Genomic DNA, 25,974 nt, shown 5'->3' on the forward strand with positions numbered 1-25,974 from the left:
ATTTCTGGGGGCAGAGCATTCCACAACACCGGGGCCCGAATGGAGAAAGCTGTCGAACCTTCGGATTTCTTCTTGGCTCTTGGGTTCACTAGTAGACCAGCATTTTCAGAGCGGAGGCTCCGGACCAGAACATAGGGCAAAATTAAATCTGAAAGATATGAGGGAGCAAGTCCATGCATGACTTTCACATTTTTATTGTTTAATATCTCGTGCATCCTTTCAATATGGTTGGTGTAAAGTGTAAAGAAGAGGCGAGCTGTTTCTTTTGAAATGAAAGTGGAATAAGAATGCTCGATACGGTTGAGAAAATGGTTGGATGACTTTTTTTCACACACTTTTTACCACAGGGGACCCCTTGAAGCCCTTCTTCCAAAAGTAAGTTAAACTCAACTTTTTTTATCTTTAGAGAAGATATTATTTCATGAAATGTTTATTTATTTAGTACAAAACAATACAGGTTATTTTTACAAGGCTTAAACATACTTATATAAACCTGAAACACAAGTCATATAGCACTGAAGCAACTTACGAACAAATTCAACTTGCGATCTTGTTTGTAAGTAGGGCAGAGTCTGTATTCTACAGCTTGAGTGGTGTTGTCCCCATACGCTTATTAGGGAGAGGGATAAGCCTGATTGTTGCAAAGTGCTTGCATTTTGAGCTTTCATACCAATACTTGGATCCAATTTTGGACTAAGAATCTATATATATTATTATTGTATATACCAGAGCCATGTCCCCCTAGTGGGAGGTGGCTTGAGTCTTTTTCTGACTCTTTCTGGGAAATCGATACAGAGGAGGGGATTCCCAGCCCCCTCGCTCATTATGTGACCAAACCCTCCAATTCCAACGCCTAACGCTGAGCGCCAAGCAGGGAGCCAATGAGTACCAATGTTGTAAGTCTTAGGTATGACCCGGCCGAGGCTTGAACCAGCGACCTCCCAGTCTCAGGCGGGCGCCCTACCCCTAGGCCACCGAGCTGGTAAGAATCTATCAACTGAAATTTATGTTATCACCTCTATCTAATGTTGAAGATGTCTGCTGGCCTCCTTCAACATCTGCAAAAAGCTCCTGAAAATATTCTATGAGACAGTAGTGGCAAGCGCCCTCTTCTATGCGGCAGCGTGTTGGGGAGGCAGCGTCAAGAAGAAGGATGCCTCTCGTCTCAATAAACTGGCTAGGAAAGCGAGCTCTGTTGTGGGCAAAGAGCTGGACAGCCTAACAACAGTAGCTGAGAGACGAGCACTGAAAAAGCTGAGGTCAATCATGGACAATCCATCGCATCCACTACACAGCATTATCTCCAGACAGAAGAGCAGTTTCAGCGACAGACTGCTGTCACTGTCTTGTACTACGGACAGACTAAAGAGATCCTTTCTTCCTCATGCCATGAGGCTCTTTAACTCCACCCGGCAGAGTAAAGGCCCACATTAAACCACACCACCTACATTGGATATTACCGAATCTTACTGCAATATGTATTCTGTGTAGCACTATTTAGTTACTCTATATAACACGCTACAGTGGGCATTTGCACGTCACACTGGGTATTTGTATATTGTATTCTTTTGGCTTTATTATTGTACTGTTCTCAGCTCAGGGATGCTGCTGGAAATGTGAATTTCTCTTAGGGGATGAATAAAGTATCTATCTATCTATCTATCTATATTGTCTGTTCACTCCCTTGCAACACATATTGCAGCATGGTAATCCTGGAAGGGGGATTGCATCATGCTGAGTTTTTTTGAGTTTTTCCTTGTCCTCATGTAGGTTTCAGATCAGGGGATGTTGTAAGGTTGGTCTGGTCACCCCTTTGAGGCTATACAAATAAACATGACATCAAAATACCAATAAGGGAAATAACCAACAAGACAGCAAGAGAAAAAAAAGTATTTTGCAGTAAACAATGTCAAAAATCATTTAATACAAAATCTGTCATGGTTTTCTTTTATTTAGACAACCCAAATAAAAGGCACATAACATTGCGCATGTTCATGTAGTAATCTGACAAACATACATTTTCAAAATGCAGGAATGTTTTGATCTAATTGAAAAGCCTACTTTCATGTATATACAAAAACCGTAACTGTTAATATTCTAATACAAAAAGTCTTGTTTTAAAAAAAGTGTTATTTTTTTCCTTTCACATCTACCTTCACTACCGTAATCCGCAGACCTAAAATGTTTTTTTGTATTTTTTTTATTTTTTTTTACAAAGATATACATTCAACTGCTTTAACGAGGCTCAGGGAAATTCCAAATCAGAATTGCCTAAAAAAATAAAGATCATCATCAATTATCGACAAAAAAACTTTAGCGTTTATCATATCATGTAACAAATTTGGCAAAAACAAACTATTACGGTGTAACTATGTTATACATACATTTTGTAATTAAAAACAATTAAAAAAAACAACATAATAGAACAAAGATAATCATGCATCACGCACTTTTTCAGTGTTAACTGAATGTCTTCAGGAGTAACAATGCATTCATAAAAAAATTCAAGATCAACAAATGTAGAATGTCCAGGGGGCCATGCATGGTCAATCCTGTCGTATCACTACAGTATATTAAGACAGGGAAGAAAATAACAGTCCTCAGCCCGAGATTGATGCAAATTTTTTTGTGTAGGGCAGGGGTCGGCAACCTATGACACGCGAGCGCACGGCAAAATAATACAAATAATTATTTTTTTTAAAAGCACATTTTTACCTGAAATTTAGACATTTTCAGTTGCGCTTTGTGTTTACGATAGCGCCCCTCCTCCTCAGATTCGTATGTGAGTGCGTGTCTGCGCCGCGCCTCGCAGAGGAGGAAAAATCTGTGTTTCAACGCAGCCACAGAAATACCGGCGCGCGATAAATGAGTGAATCATGACTGCTCCACCAGCGAAAAAATCTTGTTTTTTTTCAGCCAGCGTGGACCGATGACTAGGGCTATTTGCAAAAAAATGACCGTGCTGTTTGTGCATTATGCCTCGAGAGTGTTGTACCTCGCACATCAAGTGTTAATCGTCATTATAAGACGAAACATGAACATGAATTCAAGGATAAGTCTGACAAGGCGGGGACATTAAATCGCGCTGTGTCCAGGTACGGCCAACAAACACAGACCCTTAAAACCTTTGTCACTGCTAAAAACACCACCACTGAAGCAAGTTATCACATTGCTCGCTGCATAGCAAAGCACGGAAAACCATTTATATCTGCGACCAAATCGTTATTTCTGTTGCACTTATTTTCAAGTAGCCTTCTGCCTTATTGCTGTTATTTCAAGTTTTGATATTTTTTGCAATAATATTTCATTGATTAATGGTATGGTAGATGTCCATATCACTTGTTTTTGATTGTAGTTCATTGTTGCTGAAGAATGGTTGATTCTGGTTAATTCTTGTGGTAAAAAGTTGAAGTCATGGAAGGAAGGCTACAGGCCTTTCCACATGTTGCTCATACCCACTTTTTAGTTTGATAAACTGGTCTGTTATACAATTTCAATGTATATCCATGTTGTATATCGGGACTGGTTTTAAGTTGGATATAAAAAAATTGTTGTGCGAGTCATTGATCTTGGTGTGGCACACTGATTTACAAGAAAAATTGAAAGTGGCACTCCACACCGAAAAGGTTGCTGACCCCTGTGTCGGGGATAATCAAATGCACAGTAGATGTGCTATTGTACATCAACAGAGTGAACAGTTAATCTTCTAAAATCTATCCCTGTCGTTATTGGAAGAATGTAACTGGGTTTTTTTATGGAATATTGTTGGTTACTTTACAAACAGAATCATTAGTTTGACCTTTCAAATTAATACATCAACTATCTGAACTCTAACAGTAGATCCCAGTGCAAATAATCACTAAAGAAAAATAGAAGTTGGTACAAAATAAAATAAAAGACACAGCCTGTGCCAGCCATTCGCTACTTTACCTAAAAAAATAAAAACATTTGTCCTGAATGGCGAATGAGAAGCTCCTTATGAAAGTAACACTGGCGTTGTCAAAGCTTCCTCTTCAATCAATGACATATTTGTTCAGAGAAAAAAAAAAAATCTTAGGTACCAAATACATTTCACTAACGAAATACATGATAGACTCCCCCCCCCAAAAGGTGTGCTTCCTGAGTGAGTCTTTTCGGGGCCGTAGTTTCGAATCAAACGTCACGCAACATCAGCTTGAGTTCCTTTTCCAGTCGAGGCTACGGGCACACACTTGTATGTCAAATTGACCTTTATCGCTAATACTGATCCTGTGTACGTCGTGCGCTCAGTGCAAGACTTAAATCAACTTCGACTACATTGTGTGGGGGAAAACAAAAAACATGCGTAACACAAGTCTTCATGATTTCAAAAACAAATAGAAAAATACAAAATTCTTAAACTCGAGCGGCTATTCTCAAAAGACATAAAATCCTACGATGCAAACGATGCCAAATTTACATCTGTACCTTAGTAACTAAAATCTGAAAAGAAAACTGGAAAAACTGTAGCACGATGAAAAAAATATTCTTCCACGTGCGTGGAAGCTGCTATCCCTTTTTAAAATCTATGCTCCTTTCCTACATTAAATATGCAAAATAGACTAACGTACAAAGCGACATTCCGCTTTTCTTGTCAAATGGTAACCAACGACTACGAATCGCTTCACCTCGCCTGGTGTCTTTCGGTACTACGACTAATTCGGCTTAGTCCTAAACGTGTCCTTGAGTCGAGGATGCTCCTATTTGGGTCCGACTCAAGCGTCCTATTGCTCGCGTTGGCCGTGAAGAAGCAGAAACGTGGCGAGTTATTTTAAAGGTATTCCAAAACAGATGTTTTTTCCAATGACGTACAGAATATGTAGTGTTCCTATGCAAATATGTTTCAAAATATTCCATGCGCCGAGGGGATTCTAGAAATGTATTCTTAAAGTTGACCCATCTGGCTTGTTTCCGGTAGTTCTGATACGTCATTGAAGGAACACAACACTTTCAAAATGTGGAATCCCTTTAAGAAAACATGTGAGGCAGCTCCGAAGTGACCTGTAGTAGTAGTGAAGATCGATTGCATACTGCTCATTTCTGCTTGTGTTATTTGTCCTGTGTGGTGCAGTTGTTTTAATTTTGTCCAGCTAGCTCCCTGTTAGCGTTGGAGCTGCCGAGGGCTTTCCTGTTTTGCTTGTTCCTGGTTGGCGCTCGTTGGCTGCAGAATGAATATTGTTTGGCGGGAAGGTTAGCCCCGGTTTCTTAGTTCATCCCCGGCAATCTTCGAATATGTCGCCATTGACAGCTTTCCATGTTTTGTTTTTGCTAGTTAGCTCCTTTTTGGCCCCACCCCCTTAGTTGTACCATTACTGCATCCACCTGCGACACAACACCTCGGCGTTCGCCATACGACTAGCAAAACTTCGCTTAAAACAGCCTATTTGACTAACATGTAAAACAATATGGTGACTGGCTTGCTAGTGTTCCTCCAACGATGTCACAGCTCAAGATGACAAAGATGAGAGAAGCTGTCCTCAAAATATATTATTATGAAAAAATTAAAAATAAATATTGAATATACTGGGGCAGCACGGCGGGGCGGTGGTTAGCACGTGTGCGGCACAGTTCTGAGGTCATGGGATCAAACCCAGCTACAAACCTTCCTGTGCGGAGTTTACATGTTCTCCCCGTGCTTGCGTTGGTTTCCTCCCACATTCCAAAAACATGCATGTCAGGTTAATTGGCCGGTCCAAATTGTCCCTAGGTGTGAATGAGCGAGCGAATTGTCTGTCCCTGTGTGCCCTGCGACTGGCTGGCAACCAGTTCAGGGTGTCCCCTGCCCACTGCCTGGAGATGGCAGGGATGGGCTCCAGCACCCACGCGACCCTACTGAGGATAAGCGGTACAGATAATGGATGGATGGATGGCATATACTGAATTTATGTCGATTTTATTCGAAAAAAACAGTACCATTTCCTCACATCTTGCATGTTTGAGAATTTTGGAATACCTTTAAATGCAAACGACGACGAGTGTGGAAAAACCATTCATAACAAGTTTAAAAAAAAGAAAAAGCGAGGCTTGAAGAGCAAAATGAAAGATAACATTTCTAGTCTGACATTTATCTTTGTGCTCCTTTTCTTACCTTAACCGATTTGTTTATGAATTTACCTTTTTTTTTTTTTAATTACCAGGGTGGGGAAGACGGCAAGACTTGGGACAAGAAAGGCATGCTGTCCACGGGTCTCATGGCGATGTTGAGCGGTCCGGCGATATTCATCGGCATGGGCGTGGTTATCGCCACCGGGTGGGCGATGTTCATGGAACCGCTAGACGGGATGTTGACCGAGGCGATGTTGACGGGCCCCGTGAGGGTGAGCGGATGCTGGAGGCTGACGGGGGACGTGATGTTGACCGTGTTGGTGCTGATGTTCATTTGCGCCGCGATGGTGACGGCGTTATTGTTGTTGTTGGAGTTGCCCCGGTTCATCGCCGTGGTGATCGGGGCCGAAATGGGTGGGCTCGGGTTGCAGACTTCTTCTGGGGAGGGACAAAGAACAGTCGGCGAATGTTTATTAGGGCAGCAGGCAATGTTCCCTGTACTTTTCCAGGGGTCTGAGCGCTCACACAAAGTCGGTTAGCAACGCTTGAAACAACAGTGAGCAACCATAATCCCAAGTGTGGCAAGATAATTCATTATCAAACATGTCCAAAACTTGACATCAAGTTACATTTTGCTGAGTTTCCGGCAATGCAAAATAATTTTTCTCTTTTGAATGGATTGACTCATGTACTATTGCAAAGGTTGTACGGCCTACAAACGTTGTTTGTTCTTACAATTCTTTCACAAAATTTCCATTTCTTTTTGAACAACATTCACTTGATATAATTGGAAATTATTTGAATTATTTTGAATGCAACACAAACTTTTTCTTCTATTTTCCGTGTTTTTTTTCTTCTTTTTTTTTTTTAAATTCCTTTAAAAAAATCTCATTGTGTTTATTTTTTCCAAGCTGTTACTTTTTTCTTTTTGTTCTGTATTTACTTTTTTCTGGCTTTTTTTCTAAATGTTTCCTTCTTTTTTTCTCTTGCTTTTGTTTCTTTTTTTCTCAGATTTTCACTACTGTTTCATTTTGGTAATTTTTTTCCTTTTTTGTTCTATTCACCCCATTCCTTTAAGTCATTTTGTGCATAATTTTACATAATATTTGGTCATGTTGGGATGAAAGAAGCAAAAACAACCCGAAGAGCCGTTTAGGACCCGAAAGAGCCGCTTCCTTTTAGTGAGCCGAGCCAAAGAAGCCGGTTCTCGACCAACTCTGCTAACTTTACTCAACTTCGTTCTACTCTGACTCGACTTCAAAATACCGCATTTAGGACACAACGTCAGGGGAACCCGTGTATTTTTACCTTGCACTGTAACTTTGACTTAAGTCGCTTCTTAATTAGTAATTTTGAGCCCTCATTTTTGTGCGCTGGCTAGATTTTCTTGTGCGCTGAGAATGTGCCTGCAGTGCGCAAGTGCGCACGCGCGCAGCTTAGAGGGAACACTGGCAGCAGCGATTAGTTCATATTGTCGACAAAAAAATGGATAATAGAAATGGTCCACGATGAATTCCATTGTTGACAACGGTGATACATCTTTTATCAGTGTCTGAAATAACGTATGCCCGGGGTGTGCAACATTCACGTCTCTACCCGGGTGGCCGACAACTTTTTCAAGAAATTTTTTTTTCGTTTATTTTCCCTTCTTCTTTTACAAATAGAACCTTTTATTCCGATTTCGAAATCTTCGTTCGTTTTGTAAATACTGGAATTTCAGTTCATTTGGAAGCATGGTAGCGCAGCAGTTAGCACTTGTGCGGCACAGTTCTGAGGTCATGAGATCGAACCCCCTGTGTGGAGTTTTCATGTTCTCCCCGTGCTTGCGTGGGTTTCCTCCCACATTCCATAACATGCATGTCAGGTTAATTGCCCAATCCAAGTCTATATATTCATGCAGTTTTAATCACTTCAACTTTTTCAGTTCATATATTCTCATAAACAACTATGGCGGATGTTCCTGAGGAAAAGTTTGGAGTGCAGTAAATCTTTGTTAAAAAAAAATGTAATCAGGTAATAATGACAATTTTGTGTCAAAAAAGTTGCGTCCCGGGGACGCACGTTGATTTGACACAATGCGTCCCCAGCAAAAATGATGCGTCTAGGACGCAGGCAAACGAGAACACTGCACTCTGAAGTGCCCAATTTCAGCCTTGTATCGATATTGTTGATACGACAAACGGCAGTAGTTAAAACAGTTTGACGTTAACTGTTAAGAAACAAAGAATTTTTGTTACAGACTTTGCAGTTCACTTGGGAATACTACTTCACAAAATGCATATAATTCTTGAAGTTACTGTTCTGTTAATCAAACTACCTTTGATAGAAGCATTGAAGTTGGTCTGCCCGTGAGTCTTCAGATGACTGGTGATGTAAGCGGCACTCAACATCTTCCCGCAGATGCTGCAGGTCACCTTTCCTTCATGTCTGATCATGTGAGAACGCAGTCGGTCTTTGGTGGCAAAAGCGGAGGTACACGCCTGCAAGACCGGGATCAGGGTCAGACGAGAGCGACGGCAACAGACCGGTGACGATAAGGAAACAAATTATCGCCGTACCGTCACTTGACATTTGAACGGTCGTTCGGAAGAATGGACGTGCTTCACGTGACAGCTCAGGTGGTCCGGCCTGGGAAAAGAAAACAAAAAAACATGTTATATAATGATTATAAATGTACCGTAAATTCCGGACTATAGAGCGCACCTGATTATAAGCCGCACCACATTTTAAGAGGAAAAATGATTTTGTACTTACACAGGCCGCACCTGTATATAAGCCGCACGCGCCCGCATTAAAACATGTAACACAATCACAAAATTAGCCCAAACCCGGCTTTGAGTCTCGCGATTGTAACTGAATATAAAGTACACAGTCCAAAAACCACAGCCGGCAAAATGAACGGATAATGATACTGGTACCTAAGGTTTGATGCAGACCTGCAGAGACCGGGTACCCGTTGAGACTAATCCAAGGAAAAAAAAGTCTATATTTCCAAAGGTAAGGGTGGGAAAAATATGTATCCACTATTGTCCGCCGCAACAACAAGTCTCACTCACCTTTACCCCACTTCCTGTCAGCCCACGTTAGCTCCGCCCCGCTTTTTTAATTCGCAAAACATATCAGAATAAGTGTCTCAAATAAATACATTACAAAAATATACAGGTGCAAATACGTATTATACATCAGTTACACATATTTACAAAGAAAGACGGTACACCGAGAGAGTTTTCAAAGCTTTAATTATAATATTATAACTTTCATCCCAAACCGTGGCGACGCCAACACTAAGTATGTGCACCGAAACTTTTAAACTTTGCCAGTGGATGTCGAATAAAAATACTGCTCGCAAAAGCAGTAACCCAAGGCAGTGACGCACAAACATTTAAAAAGTACGTCGGGCAGTTGAACAAAATAGAGTCCCACTACGAACAGGGTTCTGGAACGGATTATGGTCGAGAACCGAGGTTCCACTGTACCTGGTAATAATGTGTCAATAATTTCACAGATAAGCCTCACTAATGCGTAAGTCCCACCCCTGTAACTTATAGTCCTGAAATACAGTAATTAAATCAACTTCAATAGTCGGTGCCGAGTCGACTATTAAAATAATCGTTAGTTGCAGTCCAGAATCCTATTAAATCTCTTTTTTTTTGGGACAATTCCTATTAATACAGAATGAAAGCTGCTACGTTTTGTAGTATTTCGATTTGCTCGGCTGCTGACATGCGGATGTTGATAACAAGAGGCTTGTGTTAGCCCTTAAAAGTTGCATCAGCGGCAGTTGATTCTCTGCAATCAATCATGCGTGACTTAGTTTGGCCTACTTTCAGGAAGCGCCACACTGAGATGCTACACCGCTACATTGTACGCTTGTTTACTCTCGTTAAAGTGGCGGTTGAGGCCCGCACGGCTCTCAGATTCATAATTTTTTTCCTCGCGCAATTACAAAATGAGTGGTTGTGTCATGCAGGTGGAGTTAGAAATCTGCAACTCGGATTTTTGAATGCAATGGTGCAAGTTGTGAAAGGGGCTGTTCATTTTGAATAGAATTAGAATCGTCTTTATTGTCATTGATGAATGATTATTTTTCGAACATGACAAAACAAAAACATAACAAATCGGAAAAAAAAACATTAAAAAAAACCCACAAACAAGGTTATCGTACATGTTCGAAAGGGAGTAGGAAGAAGCATATGCTCAGTGTCTGAAATAACGTTTGCCCGGACACCCGGGGCCTGAATCTTTTACTTCGAGCGTCCAACTTACAAAACCTCTCAGCCAGTTTGATTTATTTATTCCGATTTCGAAATCTTCGTTTGGTTTGGAAATTCTAGAATTTCGGTTCGTTTGGCAATTGGCATACTCGGCAGCCAATCACAAGCCTGCATCGAATAACTCCGTGCTTCTGGACTTTCCCGAGCGTTATAAGGTCCTGCATTTGCATATCATTTTCCAAAGTAGATGCTCAAAGAACACAAGAAAAATGGATAAGTGGTGAGGAATCAAGCCAAAACCTCAGCCCCAGAAGAAATATTCAAAAGAAGCTAACAAAATTGATGACGCTACAAAACGTAAACGTACATTAAAAGCATTGTGGAAAGAGGAGTTCACGTGGCTTGTAGCAGACGACGCAATGCAAACATTACATGAATGAAGATGAGTCAATACCGGTACAAACTGATGGCAGATGGAAACCAGCGATGCCACATGCATGCAATGAGAATTAGAAGTAGAATTATAATACACTTAATTTTACAGTGTTGTTCTGTTATATATTGTGATTATCAATCCTTAATACTACGCAACTATGTTTTTGTTGCGATGAGTCATCTTATTGTGTTTCAAGTTGAGAAAAAGGGAGCAGGCAACTTTATGGCTGGGCAGACAACTCTGAAAAGTTGCCGGTAACTTTTTGTCATGAGTTTCGGACACTGATATGTTTATTAAATCCTACCCCTTTGACTTGATTAATAATTGTGTCCCAGTTAGCTCTTCTGGGTATTTACATACAATTTACACCTCTTGACACATTGGCTCTGTGGATACACAGTCTTTTCATAATCATCAGTATCACCACTTTCATCACTGTTTTTATCCTACCAGATAACTTTAGTTATACCCCTCTATTAACTCTATAAGGCTAGTAATCACCTAATATCATAGTCACCAATGATGACAATATATTAATTTAATAATAACAATCATAACATTGTTGATTTGCTTATATCTACCTTTTGCTATATCATTCAGACACCCTTTTTTCCCTCTCTGTACTTTGCCAATATTGTTTTTTGTATTTGAATGTGAACAGGTGAATACTTGGACATTTTTTGAGCTCATTCTGTAATTTGTTCAAAAGTTTAACTCCACATACAGGCACACACATACTTTTCCTGGTAGTTCTCACCAGTTGGATCTTAAAGTTACTACATCCCCTCAAGTTGTAGCTTATGTTCTCTGTTAGTATATCTTTGTTCACTTTGAGTAGTAGTTGGAAAGTGGAAAACTACACTAGATCTAACAGTTTTAATAATTTGGACTACAGAAATAGGATATTGGTATGGTCCCAGTATCCTACCTTGTATATAATTCTTATTGCTTGCTTTTGGAGTACAAAAAGGGGATGGAGTGAACTTTTACAATTATTCCCCCAAACTTCTTTGCACAGTACGTTAAGTATTGCAAAACTAAAGAACAATACAAGTACAGCGCATTATAATTTAAATAGAATTTGGCTTTATTAATAATTGAAATACATTTAGATACCTTAGTTTGTATGCGTCTGATGTGTGCTTTCCGATTTAATTTACTGTCAATTGAAATCTCTAAAAAAATTATTTCTGATACAATCTCTATGGCAACACAATCCGTTTTCACCGCCAGGTCTCGATTTGCCTTGTGATTACCGAAGAATATCACTTTAGTTTTGTTCAAATTTGAAGATAATTTATTTTTATCCAATTCATGTTTTTAGATTATTGATAACAACGTATTGAACATTATTTAGATTAGACATGGAATTCTAGAATGAATACTCAAAATAAGATAAAAAATAATGTCAGGATAAATGGGCAAACATTTACATGGCAGTGCTTTGACTCCTTAAATGTAAGTGTATCTTAACAATAGCGCGGTATTTTTCACAAATGAATACAGTTAGGCAAGATATTTGTTTTGTGTGGTGAATGCCTTGGGGAAGAAATGTCTGCCAGGGTGAGAGGAGTCCTTTATAACGGTGTTTGGCGCTATAAATATTATCAATCGCACATTCAGGACTGAGCATGACCATGGTGTTGTCCAATATCAGTAACATAAGATACGATTCCACAGAAATATGCATACTGCTGTCTGTACTTTTTTTTTTAAAAACTCGATTTAGATTTCTCAGACTCAATTTTCGTCCTGCTATCCTCATATTCGGGTATTGGGAAAGCCAGAGTGGATATTGGAAAGGACTGCTATCGGAGTGCTAATACTCGAGCAAATTTGAAATAAAACCACATTTCTTGGGTGGAGAATATTTATGGTTCCTACACCTTTTTAATGGCCAAATTCAAGCACTTTTTAAGGACTTTCAAAACCATTTTGTGAAATTTCTGCAGTAGCATAAAAAGAAAAAATCTGGTGTGAATCGGTTATTTTTGCATAGCAACAAATATATTTGTAATTTACATATGCAGGTTTAATCTCGTGTGCATTTATCAAGACACATGATTTTTAGGTTGTGTAAATTGTAAATATATTTGTTTTTGAGACACATCTCTTCCCATATAGGTGTTACAGGTAAAAAATGACAGTAAAATGTATCTTAAATTTCCAGTTGAAAGAGATTCTTCCCGATCAAATTTACCACTGGGAAACGCTACCTCAATTTCTTGCAAGGCCCGTAATAAATGTCCGCCATATAAATGAAATCCATGCACTAATACCCACTTCATAGGTGTCCTGTTTAGGTGTAGCATGCACCTGTCATCATGGGCGAGACCCTTAGGGGGCGATAACGCTTCACAGGACAATGCCGTACAAACTAATGCCAGCTGCAGTTCATTGCAAGAAGAAATTCTGTGGCAAAGCGAAGCCATCAGAGAGTAGCGTTTGCATCCTTTTTAAGCATAGTTGTTAAAAAAAATGGCAACAATTTCAAGCATTTACAAGCACTTCACCCAAAATTCAAACACAAAATTAAAATTCAATCATTTTCAAGGATTTCAGAGACTGGTACGGACCATGAATACTGAACTGATATTCCATTGAAACGAATATCCCTCCGTTCATTTTCTGGACTCTTTATAGTCTCTTTCTCTTTACTTATTACTTATCCGAAGAAACCAGCTCGGTGGTCTTGGGGGTATGACGGCCGCCCCGAGACTGGGAGGTTGTGGTACAAGCCTCGGCCGAGTCATACCTAAGACTTAAACATTGGTACCCATTGCCTCCCTGCTTGGCGTTCAGCATGAGGGGTTGGAATTGGGGGGTTTGGTCACCTAATGACTCCCAACACCTAGGTTGGGTTGAGCGAGGGGGCTGGGAATCCCCTCCTCTCTATCAATCTCCCAAAAAGAGTCAGAAGTGACTCTAGCCACCTCCCACTAGGGGGACATGGCTGTGTTTTATATATATATATATATATATATATATATATATATATATATCCGAAAAATGGCAAACCGTTTTCAACCACTTTTTTTTCTGGTTTCAATCCAAAGGGAGCAAACAAAGGTAGAATCCGGTGGATGCCAGCAAATTAAGCTGAGTGATGGTGACTCGGTGCCCTTTTTTTCCTTCAGGGCTCATTGACGCTCTCCAGCAGACAGACGAATGCCTTACCCACGTCAGTGCACTGGAGGCATGCCTGGCATACGAGCGTCACAGTGCAGGCTAGACTAGCGTGGTGCCACCTCGGCGTTATTCATATTTTCTGCTCGTTAGAAAAATGATGACCTTAAAATGGCAAACACGTCAACAGAGACGAGAAGACCACCGGTCGCAATTAGTACTACAAATGACAGGGTGGCCATTATACCTTGTCGTTAGAAGTTGTCGTCTGAGTGCACAAATTTTTAATCTTAAAATAAAAACTGATTAGAGATTTTGGCCAAATTTAAGCACTTGTTAAGGACTTTCATTGCCACCTTTCCAATTACTCCGGTGCATTTAAAAAAACAACACGGTGTGTTTCATGAATTTTGCAGATCAACAGATCTTGAGTATTTATTTGTGGATCTGAACAATATGTTTTCATTACAAATTTACCACTAGTTTTTTTTGCATGGTCCATAACAAATCTCCATACATGATACGTAATTCTTAGACTTATACACATTTCATAGTGCCCTGTTTAAGCGTAGCATGCACTTGTCCTCTTGGCCGTGACCCGTAGTGGGACAATGACACTTCACAGCACAACGGCATTAAAATAAATGCCAGCTGCCATTAATTACGAGGAAAGGAGAAATGCAATGGAAAGGCGAAGTCAGACTTGTAAAAAATGGCAACAATTTCAAGCAATTCAGGCAAAATTCAAACACTCCTTTTCCTCGAAAACACAACCCTCTTACGAACCCTGAACACAGATAATAAATGTTGGCGATGGCTGCTTTTCCATTTAATTTGTTGTTGAGTTATTGTTTTTGTTCTGTTTTTTTTATTTTAATGTTCGAATAAAGTTTTCATTCATTCATTTTATTTTTTTGCAAAAAAAACAAAACAAAAAAAAAAACCTGTGTAATTCTGATAAATCAAAAATGTTACTTTTTCAATCAAGATCATTTCACTTCCCATCTTCTTATAATCGTGCAAGGTTTATTGACCGAGCAGAAGATGAAAATCTGGAGTTTCTTCTCATTTCTTTGCCCAGCCTTTTGATAGGTTTTGTAGCAGCAAGATGGCAGACAATCAATTTAGCTTCTTCTAGGTGAGCCTAAAGTTGAATGAAATAAATACAAATCTCTTTAAAAAAAAAAAGTTTACTTATTTTTAAAAACAATAGTTTTTTTAATGAATTAATTTTATTTTAAAATACAATGTCCCTTTTAGAGTTTTAAAAAAAAAATTAGCATTACCAGTTTGCTTATGCTCAACAAGGTATCAAAAACGCAGAATTAAGGGTACAAAAATAATGAATAAAATGATGAAAGTACCATTAAATCGCTCTAATGTCCAAATTTTTCAGAAAGCAGGCCACATCAAGTAAACTGAAAATGTGTGGAGGCCGACTATTCAGCCAGTCATTCTTTGAACAGTCTTTAAAAAAATGTACCCTCCGTGAAAGGTTTGTGATCCACGTGATTGTGAGAATCTCAAAAAAAATTCCACTTTCCTCAAGTGTTGACTAGCCTTACCTGGAGAAACCTTTCCCGCAGACGGAACACACGTAGGGCTTATGGACTCCCCCATCATGGGAGCGAGCATGGTACGTCATCCGGTCTTTCCTTTTAAACCGTTGGTGGCAAATGGGGCACTCGAAGGGCTTCTCGTCCGAATGGGAAAGCTTGTGGCGGTTGAGGTGGTAGACGTCGCGGAAGGCCTTGCCGCACATCTCACACCCGTGGTTTTTCTTAACCGGTTTGGGGGGTTTCTTTGGGACACTCTGCTGCAGGCAAGAAAATGGGTCAGGTGTTAAAACGGTGAGAAGGTGTGGAGGAAGTATGTTCCTGTACACTGTACTACATGAAAAAATCTATTCAGTGAGGCACACTATACAGGGGTTTTGCACAAAACCGAGATAAGGGATTAAACCTGGATGTTTTTGTTATTCTGGCTAAATCTAGCCTCAGTCGGATGCAAGAAAGCAGGTTAAATTCAGCTCGGCTTGGTTACTAAGGTGATTTACAGTGCTGTGAAAAAGTATTTCCCAATTTCCTGAATTCTGTGTTTTTTTACTTACAAAGATTTCAAATCATCAAACCAATTTCAAAATGACAGAGAGACAACCCCGGGAAATACAAAATGCAGTTTTGAAATGTTGATTACCGTATTTTCCGCACTATAAGGCGCACCTAAAAGTCTTTATTTTTTTCAAAAACTGACCATGCGCCTTATAATACAGTGCGCTTTATATATGGATCAATATTAAGTCGCAAGGTTTCGCAACAAAGGCAAGCAGCCGCCGACTAGATTTTTCCTCGTAGGCGGTGTGGTCCGCGGTGTATGCTGGGATACATATGCCGGCGTTTCATTTCCCAGCCAATGTGTCAATCATCATTTGAATCGATCACTATTGGCTAAAGTTATTCGGAGTTAAAGGGGGCGGAGCCTTTTACAGGCTTGCATAGGCTAAAGGGGCAAAACAAAGCCTGCAATTGGCCGAAAGAGATGAATGTGAGTAGCAAGTTTGGTAGTCTACGGCATAGAGGAAACATGTTTTACCATTCTGTATTTGTAAATATTTTACCTGGATTTACTACACTCACGGATATAAGAGGACCATGGTTGCACATTATTATTGAACGCAACGACTTCGGTGAGCTACTCCGGCTATATATTTTCCCAGTATCTTGTTTCAGAGTGATGTCGATGTTTCTGTGATGGGTCTTTTTTTAAATTACACTCAATTCCAAGTGTTTATTGTCATATGCACAGTAAAGTTGCGAGCGAAAAAGAAAATAGAAACTAAGGAATGGTTGGCATTTCTTGAATCCCAAGACTTTAACCTTCCGAATGATATTTGGAACGATGCATTTGAGTGACATCGTACGGACACCGCATCCGCACGTGTTCTCGACACGTATTTGCTTCTTTGCAAGCTTTCGGAATGTTAAGGGGGTAATAAGTTTGACTGAACTATCTGACTGTTTTGTCGACGTTCCCATTGTAGCGCCTTATAATCCGGTGCGCCTTATGTATGGAAGATATAGGAACAAAAACTATTTTTTGGGGGTGCGCCCTATAACCCGGTGCGCCCTATAGTGCGGAAAATACGGTACTTTTACTCAGGCGCATGTCTTTTAGGCCTGTTATGTTAAAAGTTGTTTGATGATTGAAATCGTGATAAATATGCAAAAAACAAAGAATTCAGGAAGGCAGAAAATACGACACTGTATTCTCTACAGCTGGCCTGCTCCTGACCAGGCCAACTACCAGGATAAGAGTATCCTCTACTGTCTATCATGTGAGTTTTAAAGCATTTCCCTGGTCTCTCGATATGGTGCATCATTTTAAATTATCCAGCATTAAAATTCCAAATAAAAGCTATCTTGACATTTCATTAAACTCTGTTGCAACGTATAGTTTACAGTCATTCATTGTAAATTTATTGCTGTCAGGTAAGTATCCCTTGCCAATTAACAGGGCTTGTCAAATTACCTCCAGAGCGCAATCTTAGCATTCATCAAGCTTGCTTACTTTCTAATCTATGTATCAGGACTAAGGGGCTGCAGTTGACCAGTCTCCCCCCTGATTGGCTGAAAACGGAAGAAGTTTAGTTTGATTCAGGCTTTGCTGTATCTTCCTTGATTCTAACAGAGCAGTTGCACGGCTCAACAGGCAACTACTCCCACCCGCGTGGACTACAGTAATCCCCCGCTGTTAACCTATTGTGGTTTCACTTCTTCACAGATTTTCATTGTGCATTGTGTTCTGCATTCAAATTGGCTTAACAGAGGAAGAGGCTTTCTATTGCCAATTAGGTTGGATGTTTCGACCTACTAAACTTGCTCTGGAGCCTCGTGCAGCTCTTTTGCGCTGCCTAGTGGCACATTTTAAAAATTGTTTGATAATGGAAAACTATATGATTTCTGTAACAGAACGGGAAAGTAAATGCAAGTAAAGTGGATCGTCCATACAGTTGTGCAATAAAATGGCAAGATTTTTTAAATTATTATTTGACAGCTTTTCCAAATCTTGTCAAGGACTCAGATTGGGGTGATGATTGGAAATTGAGGCGGTTTAGAACTTTGCTGCGTTATTGATCGGAACCACAAACAAAAAGGATAAAAAATATTGACATCTCTCGTGCACTTTTTGAGGTAATAGTAATCCCTTGCTGTATTGCAGTTTCGCTACTTAGCAGAATTTTATCGTTCATTGCGTTCTGCATTCTAATTGGCTATGCAGAGGAAGATGCTTTCTATCGCCAACAAAACTGGACTACTAGATTCGCTTTGGCGGAGTATCATGTAAAGTGGATCGCTTCCTTAATCTATACATTGTGCAATAAAACGTCAAGTTTCTTTTTAGAATTATAGTAATTTGACAGTACAGAGGTTATTTGTAAAATGAGGTTTACAAAGTACAGTTACTTCTCTGAATTGCACGATTCACCTAGGTCACCCATTTAAACTTGAAAACAGTTTTGCGGAAAGAAAAGAGGTTTTTATACCTGCTGCTGGTGGTGGTGCGCCACATTGCCCATCGCGGAGGTCATGATGCTGGCGCCGGAAGAGACAGAAGTGGTTGCCGTGGAGAGGATACCCGCCGCCGTGGAGATGTACGAGACGTTCCCGTTGTTCTCGCGCTGCATGGAGGAGATCATGGGCACCATAGTTGGTGCCGTCTGGGTGATCTTCTTTGGCCGCGAAACCATTTTGATCCCCGTGTGGCTGGACTCGTGGCGCCTCAGGTGGTAACTGTCGCGGAAGGCTTTGTTGCAGTAGCCGCAAACAAACGGCGTCTTCCCTTTGTGTTCTTTCTTGATCAAAGGCACGGGAGGCCGGCCGCCTCCTCCGCTGCCCAAGTTGTCTTTAAGGAGATCCAAGGAAATTGAAGGGTTCTTCTGGTCCATTTGGATGGGCAGCACAGGCTTTTGGTCGAGGGGTTCATTTCCTGCATTGAGAAGGGGCAGCAGGCTGTTCTGGGCAACCTGATGCTGGTGGTGGAGGGCTTCATTGGCCTGCTGGTGGATTAAATAGAAATATGAGACGTCAACTGGGTGAGATGTAACGCAAAGTAGTCATTGACAGGGAAACAAGCAGATGTTTTGGAGTTCCAATGATTACAAAACAGCCGACATCTCAAATTAGTTTTGGGTCTCTGGTTAGCAAAGCGAGGGCGATGATGATGTTTTCGTTTTGGGATCCAAATATAAGGGGCGAGAAATTTAGATATGAGGACCATCTTTCACAGGCAGTCAAGGTAAGTTACCAGATGTGTGGAAAAAGCCCAACGAAGTCGACTCAATACGTTTGGTTTTGCCGACTTGGCATTTTTTTCCCCAGGAAAAACATCCCCTCTCCTAGACCAGGAGTACATTGAATATCAACACAATTTTTACAGGCGGTAGATAGGTTATACCAGATGTGAAAACTACCCAAAAAGCGGTCTTGGCAGTTTTAGTTTTGCTGACTCAGAAGCTTTCCCAGAAAGACATTCTACTCTTACAGGCAAGAAGTTTGGCCAGGATCACAATCTTGCACAAACAATCAAGTAGGGTCACTCCAGAGGTAAATGACCCAGCCAAAAAGGTAAATGCCACCCTAAAAATGGTTTCGTATGTGGTGCACAGCCTTTCTAGTTTAGGTTGTATTCACTAGGTGGCCTCAAGCTCAGGACTTACATTGAGTTTTTTTAATTGTTATAAAAGTAAGCATAGATTTTGTGGGACAAGGTCTCATTTTGTGGGACCTATGAATTGACCTAGCACGTGACAAAGTAGCATGACTGAATAATGACATTTCAACATTTTTTAGCTATTAAACGACCAAACCATTGATACGATACCTGGATCAGTATAAAATATAAAAAAATCAACTTATAAATATATATATAAAAAAGGAGCAATGATTTGACAGAAATTGTCTTGGATAGATGCACTGAGGTCCTAAATGTTTTTTTAAAGTAAAAGTACTGATTCTAAATACATTTTATGGGTAACCTAACAGCAAAAAATGCATTATTTTGCTCAGTGCAAGGATTATTATTTCCCTAGTAAAATAAGAAAACAATATTTAAAATTTACAAAATGGTCTTATATAGCTGGGTTATTTTTTTTATTGTTCATTTAAGCATATCTCTCTTATTAAACAATATTATCTTATTAAAAAAATCATTACTTTTTAAACAATAACTCCTGAAATATGTTTAAAGAAAAAAAAACATAGCATATGTTTTGCTTGCAGACATGATTATTTTACTTTATTTTCCCTCAAACCTTTTTAAGACTTTTTGCTGGGCACAAAGACTTGGAATAAAAAAAGAAAATATATATTTGTTTAAACCATGAAATACATAGGTACAATCAGAGAGTATTTGGAAAATTAGGTTTGTTTGCAGAGACCAGTAATATCAAAACTGTGCAACACCCAATGCTGTTCACACTCGGCAAGAACGGCCAAGGTGCAATGCTTGACCTTTTCCCTTTAAGGTTCAACCATCCGTCCAAAAAGGCCAGCCAAGATAGAAGTTGCAAGAGTGAAGGGCAGGGGGGCTTCCAAGAAAAATGAAGCACACAAACACAATGTCCTCCTTATGTCACCCGGCCCATTGTGACAGACACAAATCTGAGCAGTGATGCACTAGGGCCGCAGCGGGGGTGCTTTGTATGCTCATCTTCATTGATTTGGCTCATCTATTCATGAGCCGGGGACATTGTTTATACACACACCGCTCGGTGAAGCTAGCAGTCAGCTGGCACAACCTGGCAAGTGAGCTTATGTAGAATACCGTGACAAGGTATTTACCCCCCTACCTAAATTCTGAGTTTTTTGCATATTCATGAGTCACAAAGGTTTCAGAATACAGTTTTGAAATGTTGTTTCCGTTGATTAAGGAACAAAAAAAAATCTAAACCTATCTGACCCTAGGTGAAAGAGTAACTTACCCCCTTTATTAAATCACAAATGAATTGTGACTAACCAGTTTTAGGAAATCTGAGCTCAATTCCACAGGTCACACCAAAAAAAGATTGACACCACCTATGTTGAATAAAGACATCACTAGAATCTGTTAGACAGAAGTAAGCTACAAAATCCCAAGAACAAAATTAACATAGCAAGATCCAAATAAATTAGAACAAAAAAGTGATTGAAATCTATCAGACCAGAAACGTTCATAAAACCAGTAGGGCTCAGCAAACCACCATCAGAGCCATTATCCATAAACGGCTAAAGTAAGATTATTCCATGAGTGGAACAACGACTCATCTGGGATGTTACGTAAGAAACTCAAAAAACATCCAAATAACTTCAGGCCTCGCTGGCCTAAGTTAAGGTTCATGACTCCACTAGAAGAAAGACACTGGCAGAAAATTTGATCCATGGGAGAGTTCCAAGGCGAAAAGCACTGCAATCATTAAGGAACACAGAGTCGTCTCGGAGTTGCCAAAAAGCATCTTGATTATCCTCAAGACTTTGAGAAACATTCATGAGTCAAAAAAGAATCTTTTGTTTACAGCTAGTATAAAAATGGCACCGTATTTGGCAAAATGAACTTGATGCCAACAGTAAAGCCTAGTGGTGCCAATGTGATGGTCTGGGGCTGCTTTGCTGCCTCAGGACCAGGGTGACTTGCTGTGGTTGACAGAATAGTGAATTCTGGTGTTTACCAAAAGATCCTGAAGGAGAACGTCCGGCCAACAGTTCGTGCCCTCAAAGTCAAGCATTCCTGGATCATGCTGTAGGACAGCGATCCAAAAGACACCAGCAAGTCCACCTCTGATTGGCACATGAATAACAAAATGAAGGTCCCGGAGTGGTCAAGTCAAAGTCTGGATTTACACCCAAATGAGATGCTGTGGTGTGATCTTCAAGGGGCCGTTCCTGCTAGAAAACCCTCCAATATGGCAGATTTGAAAACATTTTTCAAAGAAGAGTGGGGCAAAATTCCTACACAGTTATGAAAGACTCATTAACAATTATTGCAAACGTTTGATTTCTGTTATCACTGCCAAAGGTGGCCCACCTTGCTATTAGTTTCAGGAAGGCAATTACTTTTTGACAAAGGGTCTGACTCTTTGTGCCTTAATAAATGCAATTAACATTTCAAAACTACGTTTTGTATTTCCTTGTGTTGTCTCAGTGTGATATCAAAATCAGTTTGCAGGTCTGTAACCTTTGTGAGCGATACATACGCAACAAACACAGAAATCAGGTAGGGATCAAATACTTCTTCACGGCACTGTATCGTAACGATCCTGCCGACGAGCCCACGCGCACCAGTTTCTCTGCTCACACTTCCCGCCTTCCGAGATCAGTTGTGCGATTCTGTCCCATTCACCGCCGGCGATACTAGGATAGCCAGCGAAACGCAGACCCACAAAGCAGAAGAGCAGGCCCAGAAAAGCTGCATGCAGCTCTGACCGTTTTGACACAAATGCGCTCTGACAACTGAGACTGCTCGCTCATAAATAACATCAAATCCCAGGGAGCGTCCCGACGACTCGGAGGGCCGCTGCGGACTGGAACAGCACTCGCAGTCTGAGTCCGATTATGCGCCGCCTTTCCTCCATCTTTTGTGTCTCGCGATACAGCTGCTTGGCATAATCCTATTTTGAACCAAAACAAAGACTATGTAAAAACTGGGAGATATTGGAGGGAGGGAAGCATTGGTAAAAAAATAAAGAAAACACTATCTGATATGGAATATGATTACATTTTCATGGGGGGGAACTTGGTTTGGTTTAGACTTTAATTAAAACAAAAACTGAAAATACAGTAGTTTAAGATCATGAGTTACAGACATCAGAGATGGCTGGGGGAATAAGAATACATCCAGACATAGGACGGGAAGATACACCTTTTTCCTGGCCAAATTCAAGGACATCTAAGGACTTTCAAAGCCAACTTTCCACCTTCTCTAGTACCATTAAAAGAAAAAGTTGGGGTTTATTCATGTATTTTATAGATGCACAGATATATATATATCTGTGATTTACATACATAGATCCTGTGTGTGCATTTATCAAGACAGGATTTTTAGATCTTGACTAAATCGCAAATATATTTGTGGATCTGAACAATATGTGTGTAAATATTTTACAAACAAATCTCTCCCTACATAGGTGTTGGGGAAAATGAAGCTAACCTTTCCAGTTGGAGAAAGTTGTTCTCATTACAATTTACCACTGGGATATGCAACATTAATTTTTTTGCAAGGTCTGTAATGTCCATAAGTGATACTTAATCGTAGCAACAATATACATTTCATATTGCCCTGTGTAGGTGTAGCATCCACCTTATCATCTTGTGATTGACAATGCCATACAAACTAATGCCAGCTGCCGTTAACCACGAGGGAAGAATAACCCCAACGGCAAAGCCACCAGAGAGAAGTATCAGGTTCTTTTTTAAACAAACTTGTTGAGAAACATGGCAAAGATTTTAAACATTTACAAGCTCTTCACCCAAAATTCAATGACTTTTAAATCAACATTAAAATTCAAGGATTTCAAGCACCAGTACGAACCCTAATGTGATCAAGCAGTTAAAGTAAAACCTTAAAACTGAGGCCTACGAATCAAATCAAATTTGTTTTTCACCGTAAAAAAGGGACTTAGGTTCTGTATTTCAAATGACAGTCCATTTGGCACTCAGGAGTAAACCTTAGGAACGGTCAAGTTACACACCTTTTCCAAACCTTGTTTGGACATTCTCAAACTGAATAAATTTAAAATGCTGTGTAAATATGTTTATTTTCTGTGTTGAATCAACTTGGGTGAAAATAAATAATCTTGTGCCAGAAACAAAATAATTACTTAGTCGACCTTCATCCTGGCCCAAAAAAATGTTCTATAAGACCGCAACTAAAAACACAATTAAAAAAAAAAAACAACAGACCATAATGCCTTATTCACGGATGGAATTCCAAGCATATGTAAAGCAACCCCAGAGAAGTCTTCAAACTATTATTCGGAATTAAGTTTAGAAAATATTACAAGTTAAAAAAACAACTGTTATTTGACTAAATTTGGTCAACATTTGATGGGTTGAACACAACCGAAATTGAGACGTCCATCCATAACTAAATGCAAAAAGGACTAAGCGGAATTTAGAATAGAATAGTCTTGTGGACATTGTTTACAACCAGATTAGACGTAGCATGCATAATCAAACTAATAAAAATAAATTCATATCTAAAAGGGACAGTGTGTTTTATTTGAACACTGGATGTCACTGTATGGTATAGTGCAAAGGAAAATGAGTGCTTAAAAGCACAAGGGAGAATACAAACTTTGGAGATTCAAAGTGACCAAAACGTCCCATTTTAGTTCTCATTTTTGGGTTCTGGTAGCAGCAAGATGTCAGCTCCCTCTAGGTGAGGCTCATGTTATGTAAAATACATGCTAATTTCTAGACCTAATAAGAGTATTTCATAAAAAAACACATGATAACGTGATTGTTCATGTAATTTGGCTCATTATTTAAACCAATATTGTAACATCAACACGTGCGGGATTATACACAATGTTCCTTAAAAAAATAATTAGGAAAAATAGGTAAGAGACTGGAGTTTATTGTGCGTACGTAAGAAAATCGTACAATGACATTAGCATGAACTATGAATTTAGAAATAAAACAAGAACATCATTGTTTCTAACCCAAAAACCCAAATTGTGGGTGAGTTACGTATCCGATTCACTTGAGCCCAAGAATTCCTCATTCGGATTACTAACCAGGCAGCATGGCGGTTAGCGCGTGTGCGGCACAGTTCTGAGGTCATCGAACCTCCTGTGTGGAGTTTGCATGTTCTCCCCGCGCTTGCATGGGTTTCCTCCGGGCACTCCGGTTTCCTCCCACATCCCGAAAAAACATGCATGTCAGGTTAATTGTCCAAGTTGTCCCTAGCTGTGAACGAGTGAGTGAGTTGTCTGTCTCTGTGTGCCTTACAACTGGCAGGCAACTGGCGGGTTGCCCACTGCCCTAAGATAGCTGGGATGGGCTCCAGCACCCCCGCGACCCTATTGAGGATAAGCAGTGCATATGATAGATGGACTACTAACCAATCACAGTCGCTCATTACAAAATAACCACTCCCATCGTATAAAAAAACAAAACTGCACAAAATACGTCCTAAGGAGAGGGCATTTGAAAAGCGGGGATTTATTTACCCCGTTTGAGAGCAGGAGAGTGAATTGTTTTGCATATGAAATATCTCGCAGCATTAGCTTCCTCGTTAGCCGATAATGTGTGCAGTCGGAATTCCTTCCCGCAACGATCAGCGTAAGAACAATTAAATCTAATAATTGCTAATAATAGAATGTAACGTCAGGGATATGCAGGAGAGGATTTTTTTCTGTAGATTTTTTTAAGTGAAGGAGGTTTGCTCAACCCCTCCATTGGCGATGTCGCTGCAGGAGGAAAGTTGGCGGTGAAACGCGGTTATCAGCTGCTGAGATTTTACTAAGCGCGCAAAAATCTTTAATACGACCAGAAAAAGAACACATTATATAAATCAGTGGGGAAAAAAAACCCTGCGATTTCACGATCACCCACGAACGTGGTCCTCTTGGGCCGAATCTGACGAGAGAGTGCGGGATCGAATGTAACGGTGCAGCGCCTCACTTGAAATGTTCCCACATGTTTGTCTTGGAAAAGAAACTTCCACAAATATTTCCACGAGAGCATTCCCTCTTTAGCTTCTTTATTTAAACGATAAACGCACAGGCTTTAGCATCAGGATTTTTTTTTTGTTCGAGCGTCATTCCCGACCCTCACAGCTGGAAGCCAGGATTCGTTTTACCATTGTTTTGCTGTGTTACTTGTTCTTCGCACTACTCGTTTAAAACGTATTTTTACCGCCAAAAATCACGGTGGTTATCGTCGCTTCTTATTCCCGGATGGGATAATAGCCTTAACGGGCGAAAGGGTAAACTTACTTGGAAAAGAAACGTGCTCCAGCTCGCCTCCATTTCCACACTTAGTAGTTGTGTAGGAAACCTCGCAGAAGCCTACAACAAAGCGGCCAAACATGGCAGCTGAAACAACTTCCGGTAACCTTAAAGGATGTACCATTTTGAACAAAATCACGGGGGTGAGAATA

At 40.1% G+C, this 25,974-nt stretch overlaps 1 protein-coding gene across 2 annotated transcripts; it reads right to left on the bottom strand.

The window, feature by feature from the left end:
- Positions 1–1,931: 1,931 nt before the first annotated feature.
- On the bottom strand, positions 1,932–25,902 carry LOC148349015 (vascular endothelial zinc finger 1-like). Of its 2 annotated transcripts, none has more exons than XM_088321476.1 (6): positions 25,811–25,902; positions 18,383–18,895; positions 15,405–15,652; positions 8,622–8,691; positions 8,381–8,543; positions 1,932–6,501 (listed from the first exon to the last, which is right to left on the bottom strand). In XM_088321476.1, the coding sequence occupies exons 1-6, from the start codon at positions 25,841–25,843 to the stop codon at positions 6,149–6,151; spliced, it is 1,380 nt and encodes a 459-aa protein (XP_088177602.1). In that variant the 5' UTR covers positions 25,844–25,902; the 3' UTR covers positions 1,932–6,148. The 2 variants fall into 2 exon arrangements, with proteins under 2 accessions (XP_088177602.1, XP_088177601.1); XM_088321475.1 differs by having other exon boundaries at positions 15,405–15,655.
- Positions 25,903–25,974: the final 72 nt, after the last annotated feature.

The sequence above is a fragment of the Urocampus carinirostris genome, chromosome 17 (genome assembly GCF_059441175.1).
Source record: "Urocampus carinirostris isolate Australia breed hairy pipefish chromosome 17, RoL_Ucar_1.0, whole genome shotgun sequence".
In the NCBI taxonomy this organism is placed as follows: Eukaryota; Metazoa; Chordata; class Actinopteri; order Syngnathiformes; family Syngnathidae; genus Urocampus; species Urocampus carinirostris.